Consider the following 22903-nt stretch of genomic DNA (forward strand, 5'->3'; position numbering starts at 1 on the left):
GCAGATGGCAACAAGGCGGCGCGGAGACTCTTTTATAATAACAAAGAACCACTGACTTTGATAGTACAGTCTAAACACTCTACATATGTTCTGCATGAATGAACCGGATACTAGAGCGAATTCAAACCCGCACGCATCTGACGACCGACGGGAACTTCTAATGGAAATATAACAACATTATTCACACTCTAAAGCCTTGCACTTTACTGGCAGACAGATAATTCAATATTATTTCTCACTCTAAAGGGATTAAAGGTATTTTTCCTCTGACTGTATTTCGCGAGAAGGCAAAATGAAGGTGAAATCTAGAGATGAGAGTTTGAATACTTCTGGAGAATGTGACGGATCCAATGACCTGCTGACAGGTAAGTGCACTTAATGTGACACCACACCAATCATTACTGTGACATCGCGCAATTTATAGGCGTATTATATTTTTTGTATGCTCTCAGATAAAGTTGACTGCTCTTGCTTGCGGATTACAGGCTGCTGTATGTTCGCTAAACTCTTGCTGACAGACATTTTAATTGATTTGTTTAGGTTTTCACTTTTCAAATGTACTTTCACCGGTCATATTTTCCCATGTAGCCAATTTTGTCTGCATATTCACAAGCGGCGACTATCGCTTGTCAAATTATGCGATTTTAGAAACTTACAATATACGCTTCACGATGTTTATGATTAACTTTTGGATATTTACTATATTATTTACCACATTATTTCTGCATATATAGTCTTAACACCAGACCCCATCGATTTTTTATGACTACATAAATGTTTTAACTTAGCCTGCTTTAATTGTCATTGAGTTAAATTATTTACATTTTTAAAGAACAGCTGAATGTATGGCTACCGGTAGTTGACATGCTAAACTCTACCCCAAGCTATTTAAAAAAAAATAATAATTTTGCTAATTAATTTTTAATTAGCCTATTATGCCTGCATGTTTTATTGCTTTTTGTGCTGTTAAGTCTGCCTTACTAAACTGCTAATCAGCTAACTAAGTAAACAAATTTGCATGTTATTAGCTAACACATTTTTAACTAGCTAGTTTTTTGTGCAGTCAACATCACTAACATATATTGTATTCATATTTAGATTTGCTATTTTTGCAGTGAGATCACCGCCAAACTAGTTAACCAACTAAATGTATACCAGTTTATCTGTCTAATTCCCTACTAATTCCCCAACAAGTGAACTAAATAGGTCTGAATAAATCACTTGAGTCTTTCAGTCGTTTCATGCTAATCGTATCTCACACATCTTGTCATAACACGGGCTTTATAATAATGCTTAAATAATTAATAACGTTTCTTTTTAATAGTCAGACTTGCTCTTTGTCAGCTGTACCGTTGCCTTTGGTTTCTAGCCTATACGGTATAAAACATGTTAATATGTATGTATATGTATGTTAATGAAAATATTACAAAAAGTACCATGGTGGTCCATGATTGATAGACAGATAGATACAAGTCACCTGGTTATTCCCATTTGGTTAACAAGGAATAAGTAGCTGATAAGTAGGCTAAATCTAGTCATTCTGTAGTGTTGTTAGCGCTGAGCTACTCCAAGTTCTATTTCTGAATTCGTTTATCATTATCTTTTATAGGATCTTAATCACCTCTCTGCCCTTTTTAAGAATTCAGATCAGCTAGCCACTTTTGTTGTTGCGTCCATCTTGGTTTTGACCTTCATACGCTCCTTCATGCTTGTCAATACTCTTGAGAGGCCAAGTGAGAGACTGAAGAACAAAAAGATGAATGTCTTAACTTTTTAAATGACAATCTGAGGGACTATTTTAACTTCGCGAATCTCGCATTTAAAGCAGAAAAGTGTAATTTCAGTGCCTCTAGCGTCACCAAATAGAATTGCGGAAATAATAAAATTAGAGTAAGTGCGTGTGAACGTTTTAACGGATAAAACATGATCAGTTTTCATACTAAAATGTGTTCTGAAAACATAAGAACATCTGAAACCACACATGTGCACATATGAGAAACATTTGGCTTTCTAAACAAGTTAAGATTAAATTTTATATGTTAATAGCTGCTAAATGGGAAAGTGCTTTAACATGAAACCTAGTTGATACTTTGCACTCTAATTCCCACAATTCAGAGTATTATTTGGCAGTATGTTCATGTCAGTGTGTTGATGTTCATAGGCTACTGTATGTGGGCTAGTGACGTTTGTGCTCCTGCAGATGTGCGCCAGTATTTTCTAAGGGCTGTATGCACCTGTGCGCGTGCGCTGTGCGTTTAACCTAGTGTTGGTTTTGTTTGTTTTTCCACGCCAGTATGAATGCGCTCTGGAAGAACAGGTGTTTGAAATAATTCACCAACATGAAGTCTCGTGAAGTCTGCTGATGATAGATATGTAAATAAAGCTCAGTACCAACTGCATCACACTCGAAGAAAATGATTTAATGTCTGGGCTGAATTTTATTTCTGTCATTTTGTTTTTGTCTCTGGCTTTTAGTTTGATGATTTATTAATCACTCATTAGCATTGATTTTAGAGTGCGGTTATTTCCATCGGCCACTTTAATACTTTCATAATTGTCTGTTTGCGCGTTCCAGACAGTTTGTGGGGATTTTCAGTCAACATTGTTTGCGGGTTATGTCAATAGGTGGCGATAAATGACCGTGTTTATTAGTCATGAATTATCAATTCAAATGCTGATCAGTAAGCGACTGTTTTTTGTTTTGTTCTGTTTTGTTTTGTTTTACCAGCGATTCCCTCCATCGATTCTACTGACTCATTCAGGAACTCATTTAGTCTTTGTGACGTCCCGATTGATTTTGCTTTTCATTTGGAGCTTGTACCGGGCGAAAATTAAACAAAATCACTGTATTTGAACTTCACTGATTATTAGGATTGTTGTATAAGCACGCACAATCTGTTGGTCTGAACATTAAAACCGCACTCTTCTTGCTTTTACTTTGCCTTTGTATTGCTTTATAAATTCCGCGGGAGAAATGCTGTGATTTCAAAGGGAATGCACTGGGGAATTTTATAATGTGGAGCTTCCCTTAAGGCATTTAACGTATTACATTCAAGTTTGTTGAAATGTAAACACTTGACTTTGTCTTGTTTTCCAATATAAACCTCTTTGTACGGTGCATTTTCTGAAGCGTTGCTTCATACCTTACTTTATACTTTGCCCGCGAAAATTCGCTAAGATGTGAACGCGCCTTTATATTCATGTTATTAGCAGTTTGTCCCAACTGTGTGGGCTTTTTATACTTACATCAAAAGTGTGAAAAGTGTGTGCTCATATTATTTTATTTTAGGACTTTGCGAAATTCAATTCTCCAAATTCAGTGATCCGTTTCATTGTTGAATCTAAGCCAGAGCAGCAAACCGCGCCAACGGACTGTGACGGGCCGCTGTTTTGCGAATATTTCTGTGACCTTGTTATAGCATTTAAATGATTTACAAAGCACTTTTGCATAGCTAAGCAGTTTCCCAATGTTTTGTGTGTGTGTTTGTAGGTAACCCTCCCTCAGGCCAGAGCAAAAAGAACATGAAACAGCGCTTCCTCAAACTTCTACCCTGCTGTCATGTGGACTCCACATCAACTGTCAGGCAAAGCAAGTGACCGACTGTCTGTCGCTTTTCTTTCTGCATATATCTCTTAAATGAATCCAATATTGTTTTTAGATTTTTGTGTAAATGTTTAATGTTTTCATCTGTCATATAGACAGTATAGAAGAGGACTTTGAGCTTGCCACTGTGTGCTACAGGCCGGACAGTCTGGAAAAAATGATGGAACGGACCAAGTTTACCAAAACAGAGCTACAAATCCTCTATAGAAGTTTCAAAAATGTAAGAAACTTTTGCCTTAATGACTTTGTAAGCTCCCTATCGGTTTGATCTATTAATGGACTCGACAATACGTTTATATTTATACTGATATATAAGTGTGTTTCTTCTCTCCGACGCTGAGAACTGAACAAGCAAAAACATGTTTGAGCAACGCTATCTCACAACCAATTCGTAGCCTACACATTTTACAAGGTGGCTAATTCGTATGAATTCTTACAACCGCTCTTGTACGATTTTGTACGATTTGTCTAGACGCCAGTAATGTGTTCAGGGGTAGGTCATTACGAATCCATATAAATTGGGTGAACTCATAAAATCCGTACGATATAGCAAAAAATATTACGAGTGAGGTCGTACAAATTAGCCATCTTGCAAAATATGTACGAATTGCCATGAGATCGGGTTGATTTGAGGCGTATATCAGCCCGGTACGAACTCGCACCTTTGCGTTGACTTTGTATGTAGTAATTACATATTGGCGTGCACACAACATAAATAAGATTACTCATCTGTGGGTTTGCTTTGCAAAAATGTGCCTTTTCCAACACAGTCACATTATAATTCGTAACTATTTTACATTTGCGTATTTTTCGTAACTATTTCACGCGTTACATTTTTGTAGGACCAGCTTATGTCTATGGGTACAGGTTTTGCGCTTAGTTTTTTATTGTACTAGTAATGTGTTTTCCACATTGTATGAATTTGTACGAGCTTGCAACTTCGTAAAATACTTAACGTTTTTTAATGAGCGAGTTGGGTTTTCCGTGACAAGGCTAGTTAGGCTTATGAAGTTTTCTTCTTTCTGTGTTAGATACATATCAAAGGTCTTTAACAATTATTTTCTCAAATTGTTTGATTGTGTATGGTATGCCGTTCAGGAAATAATTATATTTATAATATGAAGTTTGAGCATATGGAACAAAACTCTGAATATATATATATAATGAAAATCTGAGTATATGAAATGAAAGTCTGAATATACGGAAAGACAGTATGAATATATAAAATGAATGTCAGAATATATAGAACCAAAGTCTGAATATATGGAATGAAACTCTGAATATATAGAATAAAAGTCAGAATATATAGAATGAAAGTCAGAATATTTAGAATGAAAGTCTGAATATATAAAATGAATGTCTGTATATATGGAATGAAAGTCAGAATATATATAGAATCAAAGTCTAAACATATAGAATAAAAGTCTGAATATATGGAATAAATGTATGAATATATAAAATGAATGTCTGAATTTATAGAACAATATTTGTAGCTATTGAAGGAAATCTGATGCACTAAGAATGTTGCAATAATGGAAATATGATCCTCAAGATGATGTGACTCCAAACTGCACTGTAAAAAGAAAAAAAATCTTTTAAAAAGTTGTTTCAACTTAACTTAATTTGTTACCCCACCAAAAATGTTTTGTTTAGTCAACCTAAAATTTTAAGTTACTTAATGTTAATTTAAGTGACAACTGGAATATTTTAGTTCCCTTAGTTTTTTCTTTCTTTCTTTCTTTCTTTCTTTCTTTCTTTCTTTCTTTCTTTCTTTCTTTCTTTCTTTCTTTTTTTAAACAGTGTGTTTGTGTTGTTTGGAGTATGACCAGCTGCTGCAAAAAAAAGTGTTGTAGTTCAACAAATTATTGGAAAATTTCTGGCAATGATATTTTAAATGAATCACAACTCAAAAGCCTATTGCTCTGATAATGAGGATAAATCAAGCTATACATTATTCAGTGAGAATTGTTTAATTTGCACTTTCTTTGCATATATTCACACTTTCACATACATTTTTCACATACATACAGACTTTTATTCCATATATTCAGAATTTCATTCTATATATTCAGACTTTGATTCTATATATATTCAGACTTTCATTCCATATATTCAGAATTTCATCCTATATATTCAGAATATCATTCCATATATTCAGACTTACATTCAATATATTGAGACTTACATTCCATACATTCAGACTTTCATTCCAAATATTCTGACTTTCATTCAATATATTCTGACTTTTATTCCATATATTCAAACTTTCCTTCCATATATTCAGACTTTCATTCCATACACTCAAACTTCATATTATAAATATAATTATTTCCTGAATGGCATTCCATAATTGTGATTTAATATATTTTAAATACTGAAATATTTTTCAATATATTTTTTGTTTATGTGCTGTAGGATTGTCCCACGGGATTAGTAAATGAAGAAACTTTTAAATTAATCTACTCTCACTTTTTTCCTCATGGAGGTGAGTTAATTTATGCATGAAGGCAATTAAAGCAGTTCATTTGTTCCAACCTTTTAATTAATTGAATTTAAAAGAGGCCTTTATAAATCCCCCTGAGTTTCCCAAATTAAGTTTGATATTTCACGTTCATTCTTTGTTTGAAGATTCTAGCGCATATGCTCATTTCCTGTTTGAAGCTTTTGACAGACGCAAAAACGGAGCAGTTAGTTTTGAGGTCAGTTTGCTGTTCGTATACTTAATATGAATAACTGTAATTCATATACCATATACTTATGATTACTTTGAAAGTATATATATATAAAAAAAGATTTTATATCCAAATCAATAGATGATTCGCTGTTATAATGTTTCATATTAAAATTGTATGTTCTTCTACACTTACTGGTCTTTTGTTTCTCATTGGCTTCAGGATTTTGTGGTTGGTTTGTCAATCATTTTGCGTGGTACCGTCACTGATAGACTGTGTTGGGCGTTTAGTTTGTATGATCTTAATAAAGATGGCTGCATCACTAAAGAGGTACAGTATCTCAGACACATAGTCTAGTTTCACACTATTTTCATGCAGAAATTGGTCCTTTATGTGATTATATTACTGTATTCATTCACTTATTCTGTCTGTTTTAGGAGATGAGTGATATTATGAAGTCTATTTATGATATGATGGGGAAGTACACATATCCATGTATGAAGGACAGCGCACCTAGAGAACATGTTGAAAGTTTCTTCCAGGTATCTTCAAAAACTCTTTCATCAGCATATTAGAATGATTTCTAAAGGATTATATGACACTGAAGACTGGAGTAATGATGCTGAAAATTTTGTTTTGGTCACAAGAATAAATTACATTTTATAATCTATTCACATAGAAAACAGTTTGTAAAAATATTTAACAATTTTAGTGTTTTATTGTATTTTTTAATCAAATAAATGCATAATTAGTATACTGTAAAAAATAAAAAACACAATTTGTTGATCTTAAAATAATTTGTAACCTGGCTGCCTTAAAATTTTAAGTTCAGTCAACTAAAATAAGTTTAGTCAACTTGAAAAGTACTAAGTAACAACTTAAGTTAATTCAATTTAAATATCTAAGTTGTCACTTAGTATAATTTAACATTTCAATATGAATAAACTTTTTTTTGAGTTGACTGAACTTATAATTTTAAGGCAGCCAGGTTACAAATTATTTTAAGTTGACTCAACAAATTGTTTTTTACAGTGTAGAAGAAAAAAAACCTAAAATTAAAACTAATATTTATTATCATTATTCTTTCTTTTAAACGTATATTAATTTATTGATCATTTATCTGTTTGAAATCAGAAAATGGATCGCAATGATGGTGTCATCACAATGGAGGAGTTCCTGGAGTCGTGTCAAAAGGTACAAAGATGACACGAAAACTAATTATGATTTTTATATTTTTATGCTAGGTAATTTTACCTACTGTACATGACCTGCAGTGATATTTAAAGGAATAGTTTACCCAAAAATGAACATTTGCTGAAGATGTTCTCACCTTCAGGCCATCCAAGATGTAGACGTGTTTGTTTCTTCATCAGATTTAGAAAAATGTAGCATTACTTCACTTGCTCACCAATGGAAGTGAATGGGTGCCATCGGAATGAGAGTCCAAACAGCTGATAAAAACATCACAATAATCCACACCACTCCAGTCCATCAGTTAACATCTTGTGTAGCCAAAAGCTGCATGTTTGTAAGAAACAAATCCATCTTTTAAGACATTTTTAACTTCAAACCGTCGCTTCTGGCCAAAGTGTGAGTCCATAATCCATAATAACACTTCCTCCAGTGAAAAAGTCGTCTTGTCTGAGAAATCAGGAGAGAAATATGCGCAAATCAAGCACTGCTTACAAGCTAAAACAGCTGTAAACAAACATTGTGTTTGTTATTATTAGCCATTTTGTATTATGTTTTTATTAGCCATTTGGAATCTCATTCTGACGGCACCCATCCAAATCTGATGAAGAAACAAACACGTTTACATCTCGATTGGCCTGAGGATGAGTAAATGTTTAGCAGATGTTTTCCATTTTTGTATTAACTTTGAACTATTTTACTACTTATTTTTGTTCAGGACGAGGCCATCATGGAGTCCATGCAGATGTTGGATCATGTCATTTAGCTCTGCATGATGATCTTTGGCAAATATTTTTCAACAGCAACAGTGTTTGATCTGTTGTGGCGTCTGCTTGGTGTCTTCCTCCATCTTGCACCTACAAAAAAGACCGACAGTAAACACCTGAACAGGTGCAATGTGAGCATGCCATGTTATTTTACACCCTGAGAATGAAACAATCTTTTTGAAGATTTTTTTTTTTTTTAATATAATGTGAAGAGACATTTTAAGCCATTTCAACACAAAAGGCTTTTAAAAAGAAGATTCATTCAGTTTTAAATTTGTTTGTCAATTATATATTTTTAATACACCATTTTAAGTACACTAATCACTATTATGATTCCCACAGAACGCAATGTGAAAATCCTATAAATACAATTCTAAAAATTATTAATGTCAGATGTAATTTATTTTCGAATATGTATAACACACTACTTTAAATATATATGTATATGTACAATTTGCAATCAATATAAAAATAAGATTATGGAATTGGCAAAATCTGACGTAACCAACTATGCAAAAGTGAAATCGTTTTTTGGTTGATTAAATTGATTAAATATCATTTGTGGACTACCATAAAATTTTGAGTAGATGATGCGTATTCCATATGGACTGTCCATGTATTTGCTAAAATGTTTAAGCTTGGTCAACCTATTTAAGTTTATTTTATTTATTGATTTTTTTTTTTTTTTTTTATGTTAACAAATAAATTCATGATTGCTATGCACAAAAGTGTTGATTGCATTTCTATAAATGTTCAAAAAACACTTATACTTCACACCTGACTTCTTTGATTCAATCTACAGATTTCGAATCCTTTCATAAAAATATTATTGTCTCATATAAAGTAGTAAATTCATGTTGATCAGCTAGTTTTGGCATTGCAAGTAGCTAAATACAGAAAATATTCAGTGTTGGCATTGTTTCAGAAACAACGGAATAATAAGAAATACTAATATATAAACATAGATTAATATTACACATTTAAAGTGTCGCTTTTTATGTAATAAGATTTAAACACCAAGCTTTATTCAGACTACCTCAAAAGAAGTCTTCACGGCTGTTCCCAGATCTGTATATCTCTGAAACATTTGAATAGACCAATCAGCGCTCTGCAAACCCGCCTGGCTACATAGCCACTCCCATTTTCCCTCATGGTCCAATCATGATTAAGCAGCGGTTAACGCCTCGGCAGCGCTGGATTCAAACGGAAGATGAAAGATGGCCGCGGAGAAGGACACCGATGTAAATAAACGAGACAGAAGGTAACGAATATTTAGTTGCAAAAATGTTAGCCAAACACACATAGGCTAAAAATACAGTTAAATGTTTATAGTTTTGAATAACGGCAAAGACGCTGTTGGGTGGAAGAACTGAGGTAGAAAAATCGTGGTAACTTTGAATGGGCTTAAACGCACAGTACTATGGTAATACTCGGTTTTCTTTAGAGAACCGTAGAAAAAACATGTAAATACTGTGGTGAAATGAATGTGTGAACATTTTAGAACATGGTAAACATCAGAGTACTATGGTTTTGTCATCTGTGCTTTTCAGTGCTATCAAAATAAGAGTGAATCAAAGTGACAGAAGGATTCAGAAAGCTACTTGTATGTATTCAACGAGTTTTACCATGGTAATACTCGGTATAACTTCAATAAATGCCAACAACAGAACAGGGGCAATTATAGAGAACAACAGATCATTTGTGATTACAGTCATTATGGAGTCTTTTATGTTTTGAAATTCTCAAAATACACAATAATACATAATCATGTCTAATCTGTTCTTTCTTAGAAGCAATTTTAAGCACAATTTTCTTCATTCAAGGAGTCTGTCACTGTCTTTGTTGGATAAAATTACAATATGTTAATTTACAGTTTATGGCGTTGTGTGTGTATGTGTGATTTGATGAAATATCATTTTGATATTATGAAAATAGTGGATTTCAGGACTTATTTCCTCATGCATTTCCTTGTACTTTTATTTATTTATTTCAATATTCCATGAATACTTATATATATTTAACACTTTCTTTCATAATTGCACTAAAAAAACAAAGCAGATTATTTAAATATTTTCAGGGAAATGTTTATTTTGTGTTAAGTTGACCGCTGAATGTATTAAATGGGCATCCCAGAATATGCTAATATTTCTTGTATATAACATAGAATGTAATCTAATATAACCGTGTTTCATTTAAGGCCTTCAGTAATGTTTTTTCTGGATAAAATTACAGCTTAGACATTCAGTTACAGTTTTTGGCCTTTAGAAGAAAAGGAAAAATCTAGTTTTAAACACATGCCAAGTTGCTAGTATTTGTATACCATTTTACAGAAATTTAAAATGTAATTATTTAGTTTGGTGTCATGTGGTGTAAGCATCAAGTAAAATGAAATAATTTGTATTTGTCTTATATCCTGAATTTTTTTTTTATATCCATAATTATTTTCAAAGTTTCTGAATGTTTTTGACAAATATCTTTCTTGAATTATTAATTCATAAATATTATGTTTTTGAGTCGCACCACATGACATTTTAAACCTAAACTAACCTTGTCTTAGTTTAAATAAATTATTGGATATTTTAAGAGATTTATTGACCTTGACTTACATTTTCTGACATTTCTGGTTTTGTTTTTGCATTCTCTCTATATCTTTTCTGCATTCTGTATTTTCTTATATTTATTTAAATATACTCATTCCATGAGTAGTTTCATTGCATATTTATTTCTTAAACTTTTTTGCCAAGTCCTTCAATAACTGCACTGAATATGTGTTATATCCATCATTATTTTAAAAGTTTTTAAATGTTTTTCAGTGTAGTTTAAAAATTGTTTCTTCACAAATAATTTTGAATTATTAATTCATAAATATTACATTTTTGAGTCACACCGCATGACATTTTAAACCTGAACTAACCTTGGCTTAATTTATGTAAATTATTGGATATTTTAAGACATTTATTGACCTTGACTCACATTTCTTGACATTTGTTTGTTTATTTATTCAGCATTCCATAAATTATTTCATTGCAAATTTATTTATTAATTTCTATCTATCTATTTTTTTATTTATTCAATATTCAATGAATTTTAAACCTGAACTTGACTAAGTTTATTTAAATTATTAAATAATTTAATGAACTTTTTTCTTGCAAAATTCCTTTATTTATACATGCCATAAATATTTCTTATATCCATCATTATTTTCAAAGTTTTTAAATCAAGTTTTTAAATGTTTTTCAGTGTCGTATAAAAAGTGTTTTTTTTTCCCACAAATGTTTTGAATTATTAATTCATAAGTATTACGTTTTTGAGTCGCACCTCATGACATTTTAAACCTGAACTCACCTTGACTAAGTTTATTTAAATTATTGGATAATTTGAGATTGTTTAATGTTGACTCACATTTCTTGACATATGTTTATTTATCCAGTATTCCATAAATTATTTAATTACAAATGTATTAAATTTTCTATCTATTTCTTTATTTCTTTTTTTTTTTTTCAATATTCAATGAATAATCTCATTACATATTTATTAAACATTTCTGCCAAATCCTTCAATAAATGCCCTAAATATTTCTTATATCCATAATTTTCAAAATTTTTAAATGTTTTTCAGTGGCGTATGAAGTGTTTTTTTTTTTTTTTTTTGTTTTTTTTCGCAAGTGTCTTGAATTATTAATTCATAAATATTACATTTTTGAGTCACACCTCTTGAAATTTTAATCCTGATCTCACCTTGACTAAGTTTATTTAAATTATTGGATAATTTAAGAGATTTTTCTATTAGCTTGACTCCCATTTCTTGATATTTGTTTGTTTATTTGTTCAGTTTTCCATAAGTTATTTAATTGCAAATTTATTAAAATGTCTATCTCTCTCTTTCTTTCTTTCTTTCTTTCTTATTTTCTTTTCAATATTCACAGAATATTGAAATAATCTCATTTAGTAAACTTTTCTGCCAAATCCTTGAATAAATGCCCTAAATATTTCTTATATCCATCATTTTTTTGAAAGGTTTTTTTTTTTTTTTTTTTTTTTTACGTTTTTGAGTCGCACCTCATGACCTTTCAATCCTGAACTCACCTTGACCAAGTTTATTTAAATTATTAGATAATATAAGAGATTTATTGACCTTGACTCACATTTCCGGTTTTGTTTTTGCATGATGGTTGCACCTCATGACAAGTCATATTAAAGATAAGCAGTTTTGTTTAAATATAAATTTAAGATATAATATAAGATTATACCAAATTACTTAATGTTTTTTTTTTTTCAATAATTTAATTAATGTAAGTATTTTTCTTTAATGTAATGAAGGTACAGTTGTGCCACCCTGACATTTTTACAAAAAAATACAATTTAGAAGATAAAACGTTCTCATCATTAGATCAGATGTATTTAAATCATTTTGTGTTTTTTATGTTTAATGGTGTTGTTGCTTTTTTTTTATATATATATATATATATATATATGAATTGATGGGGTAGATAAACAAGAAACTATATTTGTATGTTTGTAGGGGCACGGTGTGCAATGTAGTGATCAGTCAGGAGTCAGAAACGGGCGGCAGTGGGGACGGCAGGCCGCCCATCATCTTCAACCCCGACTTCTTCGTGGAGAAGCTGCGTCACGAGCGGCCCGAGGCCTTCACCGAACTAGTGCTGAGCAACATCACACGGCTCATCGACCTCCCTGGAGCCGAATTCTCCCAGTTGCAGGGTGACGAGGAGCCAAAGACGCCCAACGGCACCGCGGCCGGAGGCTTCTTCCGCTCATTCAACTTCCTCAAACGTAAAGGTCAGAAGACTTTGGGGATCGTAATCTGTTTTAGCCTGCAGTGGGCATTAATTCGTCCTTATGCTTCCTGCAAATTTACAAGCGGTCTGTTGTCGATCTGCCTTTGAGCTTGTTGTGGAGGCACCGGTGGGAGGATTTCAGACGCTATTGACCCAAACTATCGAATAAGCGTCAGTCTGAAAATTACGTCGTCTGTTTTGGGAAGTTCTCTGAAGATTACTGATTACTATTCTAGTTAGTTTCCTGCCGTAGGGTTTTGCTATCGACGGGCCGCATCTAGATTCATTGCAGTCTGTGGTAATGGGTGAAACCAAAGTCAGGACTTGATTGGATTCTTTGTGTGATCAAGTATTTGGTTCTTTAGCCTAATGTAATGATGTCAAATTTAATTAATGTGTTGAAAGATTCTGCATTAAACACATTGTTATTGAAGATATGTTTATTTGTTAACCGATTTACGACTTTCTTTTGTTTCCAGACAAAGGTGTCGTGTTTGGCATGCCTCTCACAGAGGAAGGAATAGCGCAGATATATCAACTCATCGTGTACCTCAGCAAAAGTGAGTTAAAGATATATAATGGCCCTTATACAAGACTTCAATGACTCCTAATGACTGTAAGGAAATACAGAGGCCCGCAAAAGTATTTGGACTCAGGACTCAGTGAAGTGCAGTAATGTAATTATGACACAATTTTCCAGGCAAAAAAGGTCTGTTGACCATAGCATAGCTCACATTGAAAGTCGCTTTCTGCAATTTTTTTTTTTTTTTTAAAATATTTTATAATGTAATTGTTTTAATGGAGTAATCAATTATTTTATTAGTAAGATCTTTAAATAATATCTTATCTTGTTTATTTGGTAATAGTAATAATAGATTAATAGATAATAAAAATAATTATTTTAAGTCATATTGATATATAAGCACAATTGTTTTGTCCTTATTTATATATATATATATATATATGTATATATTACACTAAGTACATATACTTTAAATTTATTTATTTTTTTTTTTAATTTATCATGCCATTGTTGTTATTCTTATTATTAACATTGATTATACACTATGTACTATGTCATTTGTGATTATTTAAAAAATTATGTATGCCATTAATATACATTTTAACACTATGATAATACACTATGTATATATGCTATACATTTTTGATTTTATTTTATTTTTTACATATATTATTCTAATATTATTATTAACATGACTATGCACTTAATTTGTGATTATTTTAAAAGTAATATATGCCATTATTATTATTATTTTGTTAAACAATGATATTACGTTTTTCTATACATTTTTTTGTGATTGTTTAAAAATAGTATATTTGTTAATATTATTATTATTATTATTATTATTATTATTATCATCATCATCATTATTAACACTATGATAATACACTATGTACATTTTTACTGTAAAGTTTTGCGGTTGTATTATTTTTTTAAATATATCATTTCATTATTATTATTGTACACTATGTACATTTTTGCTATAATTTGTGATTACTTAAAAAATATATATATATGCCATTGTTATTATTAATCTTATAATTAACACTATGATAATACACTACGTACATTGTAGCTATTATTGTGATTGTTTAAAAAATAATAAATGTGCCATTATTATTATTATTGTTATTATTATTATTATTGATAATACACTAAATGTATGGTTTTACTATAATTTTTTGTGACTATTATTTTTTAATATATTATTCCATTATTATTATTATTAATATTAACACTGATAAAACACTACATACGTTTTGCTATGAATTTTGGTGATTATTATTTTTAAATATATCATTCCATTATTTTTATTAACATTGATTATACACCATGTACATTTTTGCTGTAATTTGTGATTTACCAATTTATATTTTATATATATATATATATCATGACATATTAATAGTAATAATAATTATTATTAATAATAATAACATTGTAATAACATATTTTGTACATTATTTAATTTGGGATTATTAAAAAAAAAACACCAAAAATACACCATGTACATTTTTGCTGTGATTTTGTGATTATTCACAAAAAAATGTCACGCCTTTATGACAGTGCTTTATGTCATGCCCTACATTTTTGCCATAATTAGTGGGATTAATTAATATTTATTATTAATATATGTGTTATTTATTTATTTTTTTAAATCATGCTTATTACTTTCATCATTGTTGACTTGTTGGATTTCTGTTGAAATGACTGGATTTTGTTGCCAAATGATTATTATTATTATTTTATTTTTTAACATCAACTGTAAAATTCAACTATATTTTGCCTTTTTGAAATGTGTAACATGAGTTTATGTAAAGTAAATGTTGTTGTGTAGATCTGCAAGTGGAGGGTCTGTTTCGTGTTCCTGGGAACAGTCTGAGACAGCAGACGCTGAGAGAGCAGCTCAACGGCGGCGCCGACATCGACTTCTCCTCCGGTGACTTCCATCCCAACGACGTTGCCACGCTTCTCAAGAGCTTCCTGGGAGAACTGCCCGAACCCCTGCTGACCCACCGACACCTCCACGCTCACCTCAAAATCACAGGTCTGTCTGAGATGAGTCAAACCTCACCCATCTCTATCCCATCACCGATAGCTCATAATCACCGTCTGTCTGCGTCTGTGCAGAGCTGACCCTGTTTGACGATCAGGGCAATAAGACGAGTGCGCCGGATAAGGAGCGTCAGATCGAGGCCCTGCAGCTGCTGCTGATGCTGCTGCCCACCGCCAACCGAACCCTCCTCAAACTGCTGCTGGACCTGCTCTACCACACCGCCAAACAACAGGACAAAAACAAGATGTCCGCACACAACCTCGCACTCATGTTCGCCCCACACGTCATCTGGCCCAAAAATGTACGTCGTTTCTGTCTTTTAAATTATTGTGATGTTATTTTTGTGTCTTTGAGATACTAAATATAGATTTTTATTAATATTTTGAATTAGTATTTATTTATTTATTTGATTGATTTTCTGTTTTTTTTTTTTTTTTAATTTTGGTTAAAGTTTTAGTAAAAATAAATAACAATTTTTTTTTTTTTTTTTTAGGATTTTGCTCTCCTTTTTTTAGTTAAGCTAAATGATAAAACTAAATGTTGCTGAGCTAACTTCAACTGTCTGGGAAAAAAAAAAAAAGTTAATTAGGGAATGTTTATTTTATTTCAACTAATAACAATGTTTATTATTTTTATAGCTTTAGTTAAATATGATATAATAATATAATATAATATAATAGGTATCATTTTTCATGTGTCATGTGCTGCTTTCTTCAGATGAATGCCAGTGATCTTCAGGAGAACCTGAAGAAGCTGAACAGCGGCATGGCGTTTCTCATCAAACATTCACAGAAGATCTTTCGGGTACTTTTCCCATGACACCCTTTACAAAATAGTCTTTTTATTTGCACGTAGTGATGAGATGGAAAATAACATCATATTAATGTGACGCTGTGTTCTTTTAGTATTATTTAGTAGTGTTATTTATATACTTTTATAGTATTTATTTTAATTTGGTTAAACTTGGCCTTAATTTTTTTTAATTTTTTTATTCTTTATTCTTTAATGTTTAAATTTAGGTTTAATTTGTTTTTATATTAGCTTTATTTTAAGTAATTTTACTTCTTCAAAAACATTTTACTTTTTTTTTTTTTTTTATTATTATTTCATCCATTTTTAGTAATTTAGTGTGTGTGTGTTTTATTTAGTAATTTCAGTACTTAAACTTATTTATTAATTTATTTTAATTACTTCCCAAGTAATCATTTCTAATTTAATGTGCTTTTGTCAATTTTATGATTTTTTTTTTTTTATTATTTCAGCTTTAGTTTATTTACTACTAAAGAAAAAAAACATTTTAATTTAATTTAATTTAATTTAATTTTTAATTTAATTTAATTTAATTTAATTTTTATCTTAGTTACTTGCCAAAGGACCATTTATAATTGTATGTGCTTTTGTCATTTTTGTAAGAAAAAAAAAATCTATTAAGTTTTGTTTTTATTTCAGAGTTTTAGTAATTTTAATACTTAAATATATTTTTCTTTTTTTACTTCCCAAGGAATCGTAATGTGCTTTTGTCAAGTTTTTATATTTTTTTATATTTATGTTTAGTTTTAGTTTTATTAGCTTTAGTTTTAGTAATTTTACTACTTTAAAAACATTTTAATATAATTTAATTCAATTTTTTTTTCTTTAAGTCTCAGTTACTTGCCAAAGGAGCTTTTCTAATTTTGTAAGTTAATAAGTATACGTTAATTCCAAAAAAAAAAAAAAAAAAAAAAAACTATATATGTATGTATATGTATATATTATATATTATTATTATTATATTATTTCAAGAAACAAAACTGATTTGTTTTGAAATGTTCCTTAAACATTTAAAGTATGATTGTCTGATTGTCAAGTTCAGTCCGTGTGTTTTTCTTGTCATTTGCGCAGGCGCCGGCGTATCTGAGGGAACACGCGAGACTTCAATTCGCAAACACCAAAATCATTCACTCCAAGGTTGGTGGCGTTTGTGTTTGTTCTTCACTGATTGATTTGTAAATGAGTGTGTTAATGTTGTTGTGTGTTGTCAGGATGATCTGGAGCTGCTGTCAGTGGGTGGTTCTCCGTTCACGTCGGCGTGTAAGAGGAGCGGAGCGCGAGTGGGTTTAGACTCGGACAATCACACTGAAGAGGCGCTCAGAGAGCTCTGTCGACACGTCACCGACAACATGCCGAACTCAGCCAAGAAGAAAAAACTCATCCGACAGGTGAGAGCACACTGCAGCCAGTTTCACTGTTTCAGTCAGGCAATCAGTTTTTAAATAAAAAAAAAACAACTAAATATACATTTTATTATTATTATTATTATTATTATTATTATTATTATTAAAATGACAACAAACTATTTTAGGTGGCTTTTTACAATAATGACTTTTTAAACAATTATTTTTTTAAACCCAATAATTTTATTCACTAATTTTTTATTTGTTTGTTTGTTTTTTGTTTAATGATTTCATTTTAAACAATTTTCATTTTTTTTATTTAATTAATTCCAACAATTTTTGTTCACTTTTTTTTTTTAATTAGTTTCTTTGTTTTGTTTGTTTGTTTTTTATTGTTACCGTTTTTTAAATTTGATTATTTTGTGAACTTTTATTTACTTTGTTTGTTTTATTTGCTTTTTGGTTTAATTTATTTTCTTTTTATTTATTTTTGGTGTTTTTGTTTTGATTTCATTTGGAGTTTTTTATTTATTTATTTACTTCATTTATTTTTGCTTTTCTTTGTGTGATTTGTTTTGTTTGTGTTTTTACATTTTTTTTACAATTTTACAAACTACTTTTTAAACAAATATTTTTTTAACCCAAAATTTTTATTTACTTATTTGTTTTGTTTCATTTCCTTTTTGGTTTATTATTATTATTATTATTATTATTATTTGGTGTTTTTGTTTTGATTTCATTTGTAGTTTTGTTTGTTTGTGTTTTTGTTTGTATTCATTAGTTTTTTTGGTTGTTGCTTTTTTGCTTTGTTTTTTTATGTTACCATACATTTTTACAATTACTAATAAAAAAAAAAAAATTAAACCCAACAATTTTATTTATTAATATACAAATTACAACAGACCTATTTTAACCTAAATTATTTTACTGCACATTGTACTATAATTATTTTAATTATTTAAAAGCAAAATCATGCTACTTTTTTAGCTGTAATTAGTGTAATTTATTTATAACTTGCTGTTGACAACATTGTCATTAGCATTATTTAGCATTATTAACAGAATATGATATTAAAGATAGCAGATCCTTTTTTAAAAACTCTATAAAAAGAAATTATATTGTTATGATATAAAAATGTATCATTTTAACTGTGATTATTGTGTATTTCATTTTTAAAAAAGTGTCATTTTTCTTTAATCCAAGTTTTGCTGTGTCTCTGTTAATGGTTTCAGCTTGGCAAGCAGTCGACTCCTGGCACTCCTGGGAGTGCGAACACGACTCCAACCAGTAAAAAGCACGGGCGCTCGCGCTCCTTCGGTGGACTTATCAAGGTCAGATCTGTATCTCTGCTTCAATCAAACCACATATGAGACTCTCACCTCTGTGACATTCACATCAGCCGTTAAAAGCGATGGTGGCGTCTCTCCAAATTCTGGCCAGTGCAGCTGAGTGTCCTTTAGTTAGTGACCTTTAGTATCTACTGGCAGATACAATGAAAAACACACTGCAACAATTCAGTGTTTGAAAGCGTGTATATGTAACTGCATAAAGTGTGTGTGTAATGAATGTTGCTGTGTTTAAATGCAGAAGAAGGTTTTGGGGAATCATCCCGCCGCAGACAGGAGAGGGCGCCACGTGTCTCCTCCGGGGAAGGAAAACATCATCTCTGATCCGGTGAGCTGAACGCCGTCAGCACTGAGCTCAGGTCAGCAGCCGTTTTACTGGTCCTAACCAACACTCAAACCTGCTGAAAACGTAGAGTGCATGACATCAGTTATAGACTTATTCTTTGTTTTGTTTTGCTTTACTTTTGTGTTAGTTGTTTTATGCTGTTTTAATTTCATTTGCTTTTTTGGTTGTTTTGTAGTTTTGGTTTGATTTAATATGTTTTTACTTTGTCTTATTATTTTTATTTTTTATTTTATTTTTTTGCTTTGGTTTTGTTGTATATTCAGTTTTAATTTCATTCGTTTTTCTTTTAATGTGTGTTGCTTTTTTTTTTTTTTTTTTTTTTTTTTCTTTGTGTGGTTTTGTCTTGTTTGCGTTTTTGTATTCATTTTATTTGGTGTTTTTGTTTTGTTTTAATTTGTTTTTTGTTGTTGTTTTTGTTTTGTTTATTTATTTAATTTTGAGCAATTTTTGTTTTGTTGAAATTTTTCTCTTTTTTTTACTTTTTTTTGTGGTATTTTTGTTTTTATTTCATTTGGAGGTTTAATTTTAATTTGAATTTTTTTGCTTTGCTTTCTTTGTGTGATCATTTTTTTTTTTTTTTTTTTTTTTTTTTTTTTTTTTAGTTTTTTTTTGGTTAGTATTAACTTAATTTGCTTTAATTTTTTTTAATTTATTTTAATAAGCTTTTTTATGTAATTTTCTCTTGTTTTGCTTTTTTTGTGTGATCTTTGTATTCATGTAATTTGTTTTCTTTTTGTTTGTTTGTTTGTTTAATTTCATTATTTCATTTAATGTTTGTTTGTTTTGATTTCATTTGGAGTTTTATTTATTTTATTGTTTTTTTATTTCAGTTTTTTGCTTTTTTTGTTTGTTTGTTTGTTTTAAGTTTTTGTAATTTGTTTGCATTCATTTAAGAAGCTTTTTGTCTTAAGACCTTTGTCTTAATTTATTTTAATTTCATTTGTTTTTCTTTTAATGTGTTTTGCTTTTTTTTTTTTTTTTTTTTTTTTTGTGGGTTTCTATTTATGTATTTTTCTGGTTAAATAATTTATTTAGTTTTTTTTTTTTTTTTTTTGTTGTTGTTTTTTGTTTTATTTTTTTCTTTTGATTTGATTTATTTTTTTCTTTGAAATTGTTTTTACTTTTCTTTGAGTGATTTTTGTTTTGTTTTTGTATGTGTATGTATTTATTTATTTATTTTTGCTTTGTGTGGTTTTGTTTTTAATTTCATTTGTTTCATGTGTTTGCTAGGTTTTTGTTTGTTGTTTTTGCTTGTGTGGTTTTATTATGTTTTTGTTTTTTCATTTATTTTGTTTCATATTGTGTGTTTGTGATTTTCATTTGTTTTTGTTTTTTTTTTACTCATTTTTTTGCTTTTCTTTGTCTGGTTTTGTTTTGACTTTGTTTGTATTCATTTATTTTTGCTTTTGTTTGTGTTTTTGTTTTGTTTAAATTAAAATAAACTTGTTTTCTTTTCATGTTTTTCTATGTGTGATTTTGTTTTGTGTTTTTTTTTTTTTTTTTTTTTTTTTTTTTTTTTTTTTTTTGTTGTACATGTATTTTTTGGTTTGTTTTCATTTTATTTTTGCAAGTGCAATGATGAATTTGTTGAATAAGGCATTTACTTATTTTCTTCTTATTTTCTAGTGTGACCCGTGTTTGTCTATATTGTGAATTCTGCCCGAATAGAAGACTTCTCTCTAGACGACCGGAGGAGATTAATTTTCAATTATTTATTTCTTCATATTCTGTATTGTTTTAACATACTAAATGTTAAGACTAATATTCATTCAATGTGATTTTTTTTTTTTTTTTTTATTGTATTTTATTAATTCGCTGCATGGTTTTAAACTGTTACATCAGGTTTAATGGGTAAACCACTAGTCAGTTACACTGGGCCTTTTATATTGACCCATGATAAGATTAACTCATTGATTCAATCTTATTGCCAGTGTGTGTGTATATATGTAAATACATTTGCTTGTATGGAAACGTGGGCTGATATCTGGACCATACGTAACTCAAATTAATCACTCAGTTGATGCTGTAATACGATTTTAAGGAAACGATAGACAACATTTACTCACAAAAGCGTATTACTGTCATTTAGAGATCTGTGAGAATATAAACTGGTATTTGTTTACATATATAGATATTGTCTTAATAACACTGTGAACATTCGAAATATGATATTTTGTGAGTAGAACAGAACAAATGTGATTATTTTCATTAGCCGACTAAAGTTTCCGTGTCATTTAACCACTAAGTCAAAAAGGTTTGTTTATTTTTGTATAAAAATTCATTTCAGTGTACGATAATTTTGTATTTTCATAATTCGTATTGAGAAGTGCACAAAGCAGCCATGTTTCTTTATTGAACGCTCTTAGGTTTTATTTTAGGGTTTTGGGTGCATTTCAAGGGTCTTCGCAAGGTGTTTCGAAGGTTGTTGTATGTTACAGATGAGGTGGAGAGGATCATGGGAAGGTGCAGTGGTTGGGATGTAAGTGTTGATCGGGTATGTGACGTGTGTTTTGTGAACTGAAGTGGGCATTAAAGGATGTTGTGAAAGGAATTGCTGTTAAAGCTGGTTCGGCTTTGATCCTGAACGTCTCCTGTCTTATTTCTCAAAGCAGAGTGCTTGTTTTTGTGTTCCTGGAGGGAGGGCACTGTGATGTCACTTCCTTTTATTGTTCTTCATTTATATCGCTCTTTCAGATGTGTTTGGTTACAGACACTGTCCAAATACACATTCCCTTAACTGCAGTGGGTTTTATGTAATATTTGTTATTATTTTAATGCTTATGTAGTCTTTTAAATCTATATTTTAAGTCTAAAATGTTGCAAAAGGGGTGGTTAAAATTTTTTTAAAAAACATTTCACATCAGTAAATAAGCATGCTAGCATTGTCAATTATAATATGCCAAGCTAGTGGTGGATTTTACCATTCAAAAATTGTAATATGTTTTCACAATAATCAGCGATTCCTGAAGTGTTGAAGAAAAGAAGAGCTCAACTTCATTATTATTATTTTCAGATATGGGTGCTAATAGCAAATCAGCATTGTGTAGTTGCGAAGTGGGATGTTTTGTGTGTGTGTGTACAGATGGTACGTGTGGAGGTTGGTATCTGTTGGGAAAGATGTGATGCATCAAATTGGAGGGGTTTTTTAAAAAAACATGTTTTTGTATTTGATCTGTGAAACATTTGTATTTGTACTTGATCTGCTCTAGTACAATGAGCTCTTTTGTGCATTTTGTTTTTTATTAAAACTTCTACCAGCTGAATTGTATCTTGTTTCGTTCTCACAAAACATTATTTTTCCACAAATTTTGTATGTATGCAAATTGTATAATATCCAAAGTACACACTTCTAGTAATTGTGCTGTTAATTCTCATTGTAAGAAAGTTTTGGAATATTTGTCCTCTACCAAAACTCATCACTACCAAAACACAATAATCGATCATTTA

General features: G+C 30.3%; 2 protein-coding genes across 3 annotated transcripts; both read left to right on the top strand.

Annotated features, from left to right (window-relative positions):
- kcnip2 (Kv channel interacting protein 2) lies at positions 1–8884 on the top strand. Its single transcript, XM_051105280.1, has 9 exons — positions 1–365; positions 3491–3593; positions 3704–3824; positions 6020–6089; positions 6233–6303; positions 6499–6606; positions 6714–6818; positions 7411–7470; positions 8186–8884. Exons 1-9 carry the CDS (start codon positions 293–295, stop codon positions 8231–8233), a joined length of 759 nt encoding a protein of 252 aa, XP_050961237.1. The 5' UTR covers positions 1–292; the 3' UTR covers positions 8234–8884.
- A 542-nt stretch (positions 8885–9426) lies between these two features.
- Positions 9427–22719, top strand: arhgap19 (Rho GTPase activating protein 19). 2 transcript variants are annotated; one of them, XM_051105266.1, is made up of 11 exons: positions 9427–9495; positions 12756–13033; positions 13512–13592; positions 15393–15602; positions 15686–15912; positions 16329–16415; positions 17493–17558; positions 17633–17809; positions 18997–19095; positions 19352–19469; positions 21083–22719. In XM_051105266.1, the coding sequence occupies exons 1-10, from the start codon at positions 9452–9454 to the stop codon at positions 19445–19447; spliced, it is 1365 nt and encodes a 454-aa protein (XP_050961223.1). In that variant the 5' UTR covers positions 9427–9451; the 3' UTR covers positions 19448–19469; positions 21083–22719. The 2 variants fall into 2 exon arrangements, with proteins under 2 accessions (XP_050961223.1, XP_050961222.1); XM_051105265.1 differs by having other exon boundaries at positions 19352–19438.
- The last annotated feature ends 184 nt before the right edge of the window (positions 22720–22903 follow it).

This window comes from Labeo rohita, unplaced genomic scaffold (genome assembly GCF_022985175.1).
Source record: "Labeo rohita strain BAU-BD-2019 unplaced genomic scaffold, IGBB_LRoh.1.0 scaffold_95, whole genome shotgun sequence".
NCBI lineage: Eukaryota > Metazoa > Chordata > Actinopteri > Cypriniformes > Cyprinidae > Labeo > Labeo rohita.

Bases quoted from the DNA above. Each gene is read 5' to 3' on its own strand.
- kcnip2 (XM_051105280.1), top strand. From the start codon at position 293: ATGAAGGTGAAATCTAGAGATGAGAGTTTGAATACTTCTGGAGAATGT. The intron at 366-3,490 runs GTAAGTGCACTT...GTGTGTTTGTAG, and splicing joins ATCCAATGACCTGCTGACAG to GTAACCCTCCCTCAGGCCAG. The intron at 3,825-6,019 runs GTAAGAAACTTT...TATGTGCTGTAG, and splicing joins TCTATAGAAGTTTCAAAAAT to GATTGTCCCACGGGATTAGT.
- arhgap19 (XM_051105265.1), top strand. From the start codon at position 9,452: ATGGCCGCGGAGAAGGACACCGATGTAAATAAACGAGACAGAAG. The intron at 15,603-15,685 runs GTCTGTCTGAGA...GCGTCTGTGCAG, and splicing joins CGCTCACCTCAAAATCACAG to AGCTGACCCTGTTTGACGAT. The intron at 19,439-21,082 runs GTGAGCTGAACG...CTTATTTTCTAG, and splicing joins AAAACATCATCTCTGATCCG to TGTGACCCGTGTTTGTCTAT.